The sequence below is a fragment of the Trichosurus vulpecula genome, chromosome 9, assembly GCF_011100635.1.
Source record: "Trichosurus vulpecula isolate mTriVul1 chromosome 9, mTriVul1.pri, whole genome shotgun sequence".
Taxonomy (NCBI): Eukaryota; Metazoa; Chordata; class Mammalia; order Diprotodontia; family Phalangeridae; genus Trichosurus; species Trichosurus vulpecula.
Genome location: NC_050581.1, coordinates 24,761,642 through 24,774,373, shown reverse-complemented (window position 1 = coordinate 24,774,373; position 12,732 = coordinate 24,761,642). Strand labels below are relative to the sequence as shown.

The window sequence follows — 12,732 nt, the reverse complement described above, 5'->3', positions numbered from 1 at the left end:
TAAACCCAGGTCTTCTAATTCCAAATCTTGCTTTCTTCCCTCAACAACCAGAGTTCCACAACTAGAACATTGTATAGAATTGGAAACCTCTATTATTTTGTCACTCAACTCAATCCTTCAGAGTTGAATTTGCACACTTTTAACAAAAGGGAAAAATCAAGAAACCATTCCTTAATTTTATTCATAAATGGTGTGATTAAGTCTCTTAAAAGATGTAAATGAAAGACAAGATACGGGAACACCATGTTAAAAAGTTTAAAAATCTATGACCACATTGTGCTTGAGGCAAGCAGATTTCATTGAGAACAAATCTATGGCTGATTAAAATATGAGATATCTCATTAATCACACAATCCATTAGATAATAAATTGTGGTTGTTAACTTGATATGCACCATTGAACATTCAGGAAAATATTGCATAGGCAGACAAGTGCACCAATGCATGACATTATAATAGCTTGTGGATATATTCTCTTTGTAAATAGTTCTGCAGCATATCCAATTCTTTTTGAGCTGTGTTGTATAATATTATTCTTTAAATCGCAGAGATTAATGCTAAAGATTTTTCAATGCCAGAACAAAAGCCATATATTTGAATAAAAGAAAGGGTGGTATTGAAATTAACGTTTTTCACTTTAAACCTTTGTCATAATAACATTTCATTCAATTTCGTGAAGTATTTCAAAAGATCTCAGATTTTTAATAAAGAAGTTTGTTTAAGAGAAATAAGTGACATTTTGCTGACAGGTAAATGTGCAAAAGTAAATTAATTTCAAGGACCAGATTAAAATACATTTAAAGATATTCCTATATATGCATATATATGTATATGTACTTTCAAGTTTGCTGACAATATAAGTATATGATGAACAAATATATTATATTTACATACTATATGTACCCATAACATTTCATATATGTATGTATACATATAATTATATATCATTATAATACAATTTGCATATAGATTATGCAATATATCATGTATACGCATACAATTTGTTACACACTATGTATGAATCTATAGTGTGTTACACATGGCATGCACACATAAAGCATATACATACACATACATATATGCAATATACTATATATTCACATGTGATTTTTAGCTTAAAACTGCACTAAGACTTTTATAATACTCTCTATATCTTGGAAATGAGACCTGTAAGACAAATGCTGAAAACGTTCCCCCCCTACCCCAGTTAACTGTTTCCAGATAGCTGCTACTCATATACTCACACATATATGCAATATGTATAAATACACTTTTTTATCAAGCACTTAAAATACTTCTCTTTTTTCCACCTTGTCTTCTCACATCCTCACCATTTCTTCTTCGTCCTCTTACCAGAAATGAATTAAGTCACTTTCCCACTTGAGTTTTATTTTATTAAACAACTACAAAACAATATAAAGATCGAAAAAAACATGTGATATTTATCTGTATGCATATATCTTTGTGTAGATAGATAGATAAATATTTGCGTATGTGTGTCTTTTAGCTAATTCTATTTACTACTCCATTTATTCTTCTTTTGTGGAACATTGGAAAAAATAAACTGGGGTGTGCAGATTCTTTGAAGACAACCTGTTGGCAGCAAACTACACTATTTTCCATGTGTGGTACTATTGAAAGTCTTAGATATTGAAGATTATATAATTTTGAGCAAAGAATTTTCACTACTTTGTGCCACATGAGAATATACATAGTGAAAAATTCAGGAACGTTGTAGAAATATTTTTTTAAATTTTCATTTACATTGAAATATAGTTGAGGATATATATGTATATATGTGTGTGCGTAGATGTATATATACATATATATATATATATACACATATGTATATATATATATAAAATCTCTTTCAATTTATCATCTACCTCTATGAAGATGGTACTAAAAAAGCTAAAACAAAGAATAGCTTCTTTGTTCTCCATTTCTTATCTAAAATGCATATCATTTTGTCTGCAACATCCAATTATGCAAACCATTTCAATAAAACCTTTTAAGTTCATGAAATGATAGCTAGCTAGCATTTATATAGCTTTAAATTTTGCAAAGCATTTTACAAATATTATTCTTACAACAGATGCCCTTATTACTTACACTTTTGGGGATAAATAATATGCATTCATTCATTAAAAGAAAATTCATTAAGTGCATACTATGTGATGCACAGTGGTGGAAAATACAAAGGTTAAAAAAAGCCACATGAAAATTACTTATAATCTATTAGTACAAAAAGATCTCTGTTCAGGATGCTAGTAGGAATATCTACTTTTTTTCCTGCACTATTATTTTAAATATTGAGCTCAAATTCTGCATTCCAATAGTCGTTTTTAATAAAAAAAGACATGTACACATTATATGTATGTGTACATATATATAGTATCTAGAAATATATAAACATGTAGGTATACATACATGCATACATACATACATGATTATCCTGAATGGATTAAAGAAGAAATGAAGTAAAAATCAACAGAGAAAAACCCAGTTTCTGGGAGCAAATAACATAAGCACAAATAACATAACATAAGCACAGAATTTACCACGTTAGACTTTATTGTGCACTGTGATAGTACCAGGGAGGTACTAAATCAAACCTCATTTCCTGAAAAAAAAATCATGTTTCAAAGTCATCCGTTTACTATCTGATTTGTATTAAGTCTTTATTGATCACAACATGATTTCGTGGAAACACTGTTGGGTTTAGAGTAGAGAAAATCTGAGTGCAACATGATATTTGCAGACATCACTCAATCTCTCTGAGCCTCAGTTTCCTCATCTGTAAAGTGGTTAGAATCATACCTGTAATATTTACTTCATATGGGTGTTGCAGAGATTAGAGGTGAAATTCATATAAAGCATGTCACAAAGTTTTACACATCATATGTAGATTATTATTTATGAATGCCTGTGCCTTTTCCAGTCATTGCTCTACCTTTTAAATGCACAATATGTTATAAATAAGCATAAACAATATACGTGAGTGATCCTTCACATATGAGGATGATGCTGTTGACAATATATGCTACAACTCTGGATCTGAGTTATTTTCTCAGTTATGATGATGGATCTGTCCTTTTACCCACCCTATTCTGCGCAGTCCAAACTGTGGCCAATGAAAGACTCTTAAATGTTTAGCATTGACTTAAATTCTCAATTCCGCACCACTATTTCCCTTTTCCTTTGCAAAACTATTTGGGTGTTGTAGTGAAGACACAAACATTGGTACCCACTCAAAAAAATAATAGAAGACTAAATGTTGCCCTTGTGTTTTTCACAGAGAAAATCTGGCTTGGGGTTTGCAATATAAGGTAATAGATATAGATGAAAGAAGAAAAAAATGAATTTTTAAATCTGAACCAACAATACTTGTAATTAATTTTAGTAGAAATCATGAAATACCACTTCATCAAACAGTACATTTTATTCTTCAAGCGGATGTCAATGGTGGGAATGATGGGGAGGGAAATTGCCTTTTCAAGGCCTTCTCTAGTTGGAATTATTATGTTGCTTAATCTTCATGTGAAGACATCCCCTTGTGGAACGGGCAGATGAAAATTTTTCCCCCAACTGGTAATGAAGGCAGCCGAAGAAGGTGCTGTGGAGCGCTTAGAGCTTCATCAGACGTCGAAGACGCCAAGTTCATCTGCTGCATCCCAGGACATCATTAGTCATCCTGATTTTTGTCTTGCCACTAGACTTTGATGACTCTAGAAGAGAAAGGGAGGATGACGACTTTGTGTAACTTTGCTTCACTTAAATCCAATTCATCTGTAAGTCACGACACTACCCCATGCTGGTGATTTCACTGGTCTTCTTCTAAAATGAGGGATGAACAACATATGAGTCAAAAAAGTACGTCAAGGCTCAATTTACCCCACGGATTCTAATGATACTAAGTAATTTCAAATCTTGAACTTGAAGATTGAGGCTAGGCACTTCTGCCTGAGGTGCTGGACTTGAAATTGTCGTTATTATATTCTGATATTTTTCTTTTATTCATCGAATCACTTTCAGGCTACTGGTTTGAACTTTTCTAATTTCCTTTTTATCAAGATCTAAACCTGGTGAACTAGAGGAAAACAGCATCGACGGCAACAAAATCCTGTTGCGTAAGAGGCACGTAAAGATGAAGGATCACTAGTAATAATAGTAGTAGAACTATTTTTTTTTAAAAAACAAGAAGCTGATTTCTAGGTAGTGAGTAAAGCTCTTGCCATACATTTCCTCATTTGATCCACACAGTAAGACAACAATACTGTGAGGTAGGTACTCTTTAATCCATTTTATAGATCTTATAGACAAAACTGAGGCCCCCTTAATATCAACTTACTTGCTGAAGGTCATACAACTAGTAAAAACTCTTATTGTTATCTCCTTTTTAATAGATTTTATTGGCACTTAAAAATTCTACATGGCAGAAATGTAATTATTCTGTTTTTGCTCATTTAATCTGAGCTTGCATGCCTATTTGCTATGGGAGACCACAAGAGGACTGTAAGCTTTCCGGCTGTAGGGGCTCAAGGGTCATGATAAGCCCTACCACCATCTGTACAGTCCCAGGTCATCACAGAGAAACAATTCACCTATAACTAATAATTTATATTTTCTGATGAATGTTAGAATTAAACTCCATATAAAGGTGACATCAGCACAGTGGTTTGTGCACTGGCTCCTGCAATATAATCAGTTTAATACTAAAAAGGCTGTCATTTCTTCATTGGTATAAATTAGCTTTTTGTAAAGCAGAATGTTAGGAGGAAATCTTTACATATAGCATCATTGTACTTTATGTTAATTCAAGTTTGAATAAAAATGATAATCAATTAACTTTACATCATGTTTATGCTTGAAAGACATAGAATTATCACAGGACCTTTTCTTGTAGATCAACCCATGATTTAATTGGATGAAAACAGAATCTCCCTAGTGTTGTGTTAAAAGATACACACATACACACATAGTCACAGAAGCAAACATCTTTCTGTTTATAAAGGCAAAGCTCAAGGCTTGAATTGTAAAGTAATGTTATTAGGAGTTGTAACTGGTTTTGCAACCCTGAAGGAATATGTGACCTGTGCCACTCCAAGGAGAATCCAGAACCACAAGAAAATTGTGTAAGAGTCCTTCAGTTTTCCAGTAGTCCAAAGATGGGATGAGAGAAAGGTATTTGATCCAGTTAAAGAGAACCACACACACGTTTATTATTATCATAATGTGTGTGTTCTTATTGTCATATGGTATTAGTTCTTATTATATTATATTTCTTCTATCAATAAAATTCATGTGATAGATGATCTTTGATTCTTATCTTTAAGGTTCCCTTAAGTAAAAACCAGACAGACTATTATTTTACTTTCCTGTAGCCTTGTAGTTTTATACATCTTGTTTTGATCAGTAGGCATCTTGTTAAAACCATTCACCTTAAAAGGGAAGCAAAAGTGATGTCCAGCCTACAGTTTTCATGCCCTTATTTTTTTCAAAAGCCCAGTTCATTCCTATCATTCACAGCATCACTTTAAAAAACATGGTGTGGAAAAGGGTCTGTTAGTGATTTGGATAGGGGTTGGGGCTTTGCTTGGTCTTTAGAATTCAGTTCAACAAACTTTTATTAATCATGTACTTTGTGAAAGGCACTGAGAATACAAAGATGAAAGCGAGAATTTCTGTCCTCAAGAGTCCTTATTGTATATTGGTGATGGGTGGGAAAGGTGGCATTAAATATGAACCTCTTTGGTCCTAGTTCTTCAGTGCTAGTTCTGTGGAATCGATACACAAAAAGAGGGTAAATAACTGTAAGGATATAATGAAGTTCAAAGGTTATTTAGTTAATCCACGGTCTTCTTTACCAGAGCCATAGCCTCTCTCAAATAATACCCACCATAGTTTTTCTGTAGAAATACCCAGAGATGTAGGGAAATGTGAATGATTTATGATATGTCTGCTACTGTTTTATTTTATCCCTAGGTGCAGCTTATATGGATAGTGGCCCAGAGGATGCTCTTCAAGAAGTTCAGATCTGCCATTTATAGCTAGGACTTAGATCATTCAGTCACCAAGCACTCATTAAACACCCATCATATGTCAGACACTGAGGCAGATTCTGGGGATAAAAAGACAACAATGAAATAGCCTCTGGCCTCAAGTAGCTTACATGTTATAGGGGGAGATGACATGAATATAAATATTTTTTAATTATGGAGAGCGCATTAGTAACATAAATATATGTATCTATTTGAATATGGGAAAAAAGGGAATAAGCATTTATGTAGTGACCGTTATATGATAGCTACCGTGCTAAAGTACTTTACAAATATTACCTTGTTTGATCCTCACAACAACCCTGGAAGGTGTGTCCTGTTATCATCTTCATTTTATAGGGGAGGAAATTGAATCAATGGGAGGTTAAATGACTTGCCCAGAAATAGAGATTAGTAAATATCTGGGGCTGGATTTGAGCTCCTGAGCCCAGGCCCAGTGCTCTATCCACTGTGCCACTTGGCTTCTCTTGGGTTTCTCAGACATCGAGCCACCAATTATTATTGTCGTTTTTAGTTTTCTTTTCTCTTGCAGTGATTTAAGTGACTTACCTGTTTCTCTTACAACTAGTTGCAATTAGTTTTTAATGACATTTGTTTTATATCATAGTTTGAGGTCTGATAATCCTATGACCCCTTCATTGGTAGTTTTCTGTTTCCCGTGAAATTTTAGTTCTTTCGTTCCTTCAAATTAACTTTATTATTGCTTTGTTTCCTTCTTCAAAATGTCTCCCTTACAATTTAATTGATTTATTGCTAACTCTAAATTAATTTAGGTAATATCATTTTTTATTATATTTGTACAACTCAACATGATCAGTGAACAGTTTTCTAATTGTTTTTCTTTATTTCAGTTGTGGTTTTTTGTATTTATATAAATCTTGCATACGTCTTAGTAATTTAACTCTCAGACGCTTTTTTCCTTGAGTTTTTTTTTGTTATTTTTAATTGAATTTCCCTTATATATTTATTCATTCATTCATTTTACTTCTGTTAGTGTTAAGTGGAAATGAGGAGTGTGGTATTGTGGATAGAGAGCCATTTTTGAAACATCAAAATTCTGGTCATTGTTTTCTGTTGCCCTGATTATTCCCTGCCAAGTCTCATCCTTGGGTTAATCCTGCCATTCACTGCCACCCTTCTCTAGCATAAGTGCTGCTGAACAAAGATGGAGAAAAACAAGTGCTAATTCTGGCTAGGTCCTTTACAAATTTATGTTACATAATTTGATCTGCACCCTCGCTGCTGCTAGGTAACCCCATTACCCTCATCAGCTTACTATCTTACTTTCCGCGGAGACTCTTCTTTTCATCCTTTCTCAAACATACTATGGTCCTCCCACCCCATACTGCTAGTCTCTCAGCTGATGTCTTTTTCTGGATACTGTTCTTTCCTGTTTCTCCTCCTACATATTTGATGGCTCCATTTCAATTTCCTTTACTGGATCATCATCCAGATCTTACCCTCTAACCAACCACAGGTGTCCTTCAGCACTTAGCACTGTTCCTGACACATAGTAGGCACGTAATAAACGTTTATTGTTTTCAAGTATTGCTGCTGATGCTTCTTGGAGAGTCAATTAGCTCTCCAGTGCTTTAAGTTGTGGAAAACATATCAGCCTAACATTGGTGGAAGGAACCTATACCAATGAAATAGCAGGTCTGGTGCCTATACTATGCAGACATATTGGTAATTTTAGAAGGATTTGCTCTGAAGGGATCTTCATTCTTGGCTGGCATCATCAGCAAGTCTGCCCCTCAGCCAACATCTTATATACCTCCGCAATAGGAGGTTACCATAGTAACCTAGAGTATAGGGAGAAATGTCTTCTCTTACAGAAAGGGAGTTGCAGAAATTATTTGGAAATTGAAAAACAAACTAAAGGACCTATCCTTATCATCTCCATTCTATATTTTAGGCTATCTTTTTTTGGCCATTGAATGTGGCCATTTTAGCCTCACTCCATCCACTATTCAAAGAAACCAATGAATTTGTCTCTGGATAGTGACTCCTTTAAAAGCCAAGCCACTTCCCATTAAATCCAGGAATTACTGGAAAATATATGATATATGAATGAATGGAATGTGACTGTGTACTTAAAATGACAAAAGAGAAGGTTTCAGAGAAAATTAGGAAGACTTGTATGAACTGATGCAAATTGATACTAACAGAACTACAAGAAACATTTATAGTTATATTTTACAAATGAATTACTTTGAAAGGTTTAAAAACTCTGATCAGTGCAATGACCAATCATAATTTCAGAGGATCATTAATGAAGGATATTCCCCACCTCCTAACAGAGAGGTAATAGATTGAAGACCCATAATCATACATATATTTTAAGTGGTCAGTATAGTGACTTATTTTGCTTGACTATGCATATTTGTTACCAACAGCTTGTTTTTCTTTTTTTTATTTTTAAAGTGAAGTGAGGTGTGAGAGAAAAAAAATCGATGTCAATTAAAAAATAAATTAAAAAAAATAGTCAGCCACTCACATGATTCTCTGCAGTTGATAGTGGGGAAAATGGGAAAGGGAGTATGACAAATGAGGTCAAATCCCAACTGGGCTTGTCCTTCTCCCACCACTAGACCAGCCGGCCCATATCCTGCTCATCAGAAGCTAGGTCTGTCAGAAAAAGCCAATTATATACATTTGCTTTCCTCTATTCATGCTTCCTAAATATACACATTGCAATTATTCTTCTTCTGAGGTAAGTGAGTGAGTGGTCTTGCTCCCTTCTTTAGGGAACAGGGAGGCAGTTATTTCATATAAGATCATGACATGCTAGATCCAGTGCTGTAATGGACCTCAGAGGCCATCTAATACAACACTTTTTTTTTTTATGGAGGGGGGAAGGTAGGGCAATTGGGGTTAAGTGACTTGCCCAAGGTCACACAGCTAGTAAGTGTGTCAAGTGTCTGAGGCCGAATTTGAGCTCAGGTCCTCCTGACTCCAAGGCCAGTGCGCTACACACTGTGCACCCTAGGTGCCCCTAGTACAACACTTTCAGTTTACAGACAAGAAACATGGAGGTTAAGTGACTCAATTAATTGGCTGTTCCATGTGTGGGAAGCCTGGTATCCAGAGAACACTGTGATTCTTTCCCCTTTCTTTTCTTGTGTGCATTTCTCTTTCTTGCCTGCCTGAAATGACAAAGAAGAAAGGGGATGTAGGATCACAGATTTTATGATTCAAAAGAGTCCTCATAGGTCATGAAGTCTAATCCCTTCATTTTACAGATGAGAAACTGAGGCACAGAGAAGTCAAGTGACTTACCCATGGTCAGCTAAGTGGTATAGTGAACAGAGTCCTAGGAGGGCCTGCAGTCAAGACCAACTATGTTCAAATCTGGCCTCAGATACTTAATATCTGTGTGAATCTGAATAAGTCACTTAACCTCTGTCTGCTTTATATGCCTAATTTATAAAATGGGATAATAGTAGTAGCCACCTCACATGGTGGTCGTGATATTTGTAAAGCTCTTAAAAGAATGCTTAGCACATGGTAGGTACATAATCAATATTTTCTCCTTTCTTCCCAGTGTCTGAAGTAGAATTTAAACCCAGATCTTATTACAAATCAAGTGTTCCATCCACTGCAGTATCTTCTCTCTTCTAACGATCTTTCAAGACATCCCCAGAGTATTGCCTTGTAGTCCTATAAATAATCAGTCATAGAAGGGGAAGTGGTGACCATGGCATCCTTTAATACTACATTTCTCCCTACCTTCCCTCAGCTAAAAATGCGTATAAATTTCTGCAAAGAATCACTGAATGCCCAAAGATACAGGAAGAGCACATTTCTTCCACCAAACACTTAGGAGCTTGTCTCTCTTGTGGTTATCATATGAAAATTGTCCTTTTGACACAAACATTTTTTTCAGGCACTTTAGATTATCCCTAATAAAGAAAGAAGCTCCAAGCAACCACAAACTGTAAACCACAAATACATTTACTATACTTACCTGTGCACGAAAGGGATGTAGAAACTGTGGATCATTGTAGGGATCATGGAATTTGAAACATCTTTTCCAGTGGGCCAGTTACTCCTCAGTGTTTTATTTCTGCTTAACCAATCATGTCTCAGCTTGAGCAGAAGACATAATAACATATAAAGGTCACAGTTAAACCCTGGAATCCTTAATGACTAGATGCGTTATGATGCATTTGTATCCTAGATCTCAGACTGAGCAACAATATAACAATGGCTAGCATTTATATAGCTCCTTAAGGTTTGCAAAGCATTATATGGTATCTCATATGATCCTCATAACAATTCTGTGAAGTAGGAGCTATTATTCCCATTTTATAGGTGAAGAAATTTCGAGAAAGGTTAAGTGACTTGCCTAGGATCACACAACTAATTAGGTGTCTGAGTCAGGATTTGAATTCAGGTCTTTCAGTAGTCTAGCCACTGCGCCAGACACATTATTCCAGAAAAACGCAGGGCTATGTATTATACAGGGCAGCTAGATGGAGCAGTGGATAGAGTGCTAGGACTGGAGTCACGAAGACTCATCTTTCTGAGTTCAAATCTGGCCTCAGACACTTAATGCCTGGCTGTGCAGCTAGTAAATCACTGGGCAAATCACTTAATCCTATTTGCCTCAGTTCCTCATTTGTACAATGAGCCACTCCAATATCTTTGCCAAGAAAACCCCAAATGAGGTCATGCAGAGTTGGGTATGACTGAAATCACTGAACAAAAATTATACACACAATCAGCACTCAGCTTGGTCTATCTTACCATACTTGAGCTTCAGTTACAGAGCAAGGATTTGTCTTTTCACAATTCCCATTCAACCATAAGAGTATACATTCACCCCACATAGAATTAGATGAGACTTCCATATTTCTTATGAATTTATTTTTTTTTGCTACCCTATTTCCTCCCTTTCTCCCTTCTCTTCTGTTCCACCGATGTATTTGCAATTTCCTTCAGTTCTTCTAGCTTAACCTTCATCTTCTTCCGGTGAGTGATGCAAAAATAATACCTACAGTGGAAAGGGGACATATTCCCCATTGAACAACAGTGATTTTCTTCCTTTAAACAATACCTTCTTTTGTTTGGATGCTCCCCCTAATGAAATCAAACTATTTCAAATATTATTACCTTTTCTCAGGCATCCTATCCTTAGCCTTCTAACTTTATGTTTTCTCATATGAAGCCCTCCCTCAGTGGTTGTTAGGTCAATAAAGTGGTAAGACTCACAGAGAAGCAATAGATCCCAATCCCACTGCCTCCACCATCAATGTTAGAAACAATGCAATTCCTCGTTGCTCAGCTGTCTTTGGGTCATCATCTTGAGGGGGAGAAAGACAAAATATCTCTATGGTTCCCCTTTAAGTTTCTCTGCCATTTCCCTCAAAAAATCACCCCTCCCCTGGCTACCAATGACTATATCCCCTTTTCCTGTTTTTTTCCCCTTACTCTCACCCTTAGGCCCTGACCCAAGTTGTTTGGCTCCCAAAATCCGAGATGCCTACAGCACTGCTTCGCAATTTCATCAGCCTCCCACTGCCCCATAGTTCTTCCATTTGTCAATGTAAAACTCTTCCAATACTCAGATGCTTCCATCACTCCAACCTTTCCCGGCCTTTTTTTATCTGCCTTCTTATTTTCAAACCACCCAGTTTTCATAATCCTTCTATCACCCAAGTCCCTTATTACTATCCCCTGATACCGCCACAAAGCTCTCCTTTGAAGCATGGTGTAGTAATTCGTAGACAGTTCCAACAGTCAAGAACAGGACCCTCAGTCATCACTGAGGAGAAAAAGTGAGTAGGGAGAGGTTCTGCATGGGTCTCCTAGTAGGCATGATGAATGAAGGTATAGGCTATGGTGACCTCTGTGGGAACTCAGGTTGTGACAGGAAAAGTGAACATTCAGTTCTATTAAGGGTTTCTGGTAGGGAAAACCACCAATTCAGGGGGTGACTACTGTAAAGGACTATGGGAATGACTTCAGCAAACTTTGATAAGGACCTGTTTTCATGGAGAATCACCTCATAAAATCATGAGCCCAAAGGAGATAAGACCTTGGATCTTGATCAGGGTGGGATGCAAAGCAGGGCTTAGGGAAGGAAATATGATGGGGAGAATGCAGGGTACTTTGGTATTCTGGATGTGTTTGTACTTACTGCAGTCTTCAGAACAAGCTGTAGGAGAAATATAATAGGTTATTCTATAATAGGTACATGTTTTCTTTCTTTTTGCAGGGACCCCACATTTCTTTCCCTCAATTTTCATTCTAGCTAGGTCTGAATCATGAAAGGTGAAACTCATTCTTCCTTCCCACAAAGAGCTCTTCCAATGACTCCCAACCAAGTTCCAATTGTTTTAGGGCTTCTCAACTAACCACTCCCATACCAAGATCAGAGAAGGCCTTCAAAGTCTCAGTCAGATGTGACTCAAGGTTCTGACGAAGTTGAAGAAGCTGACCCTGGAAGATGAAGACCCCTGAAGAAAGATAAGAGATCATGCCTTCAACCTTTATCCAATCCCATCTCACCTTTTCATGGCTTTCTCTTTCCCTCCCACCACACCTTTCCATGGCTTCTGTTTTAGGTTCTTGAGCTTCTCCTTCAACCATTCTCTCACGTTGATAGCTTGGCGAACATCTGGGGGAAAGAAAGGAAGTGGGGTGGTGACCATACCTTTGATGAGATATGG

The 12,732-nt window shown here is 36.3% G+C and overlaps 1 protein-coding gene across 1 annotated transcript in view; it reads right to left on the bottom strand.

The window, feature by feature from the left end:
* Positions 1–4,016: 4,016 nt before the first annotated feature.
* IZUMO3 (IZUMO family member 3) overlaps positions 4,017–12,732 on the bottom strand; it is a 53,276-nt gene continuing 44,560 nt past the window's right edge. Inside the window, exons 3-8 of the mRNA XM_036739522.1 lie at positions 12,606–12,680; positions 12,430–12,519; positions 12,201–12,218; positions 11,745–11,825; positions 11,273–11,363; positions 4,017–4,122 (exon numbers count right to left, since the gene is read on the bottom strand). Of these exons, the coding sequence (XP_036595417.1) occupies positions 4,017–4,122; positions 11,273–11,363; positions 11,745–11,825; positions 12,201–12,218; positions 12,430–12,519; positions 12,606–12,680 (461 nt within the window). The remainder of the gene's footprint in view (positions 4,123–11,272; positions 11,364–11,744; positions 11,826–12,200; positions 12,219–12,429; positions 12,520–12,605; positions 12,681–12,732) is intronic.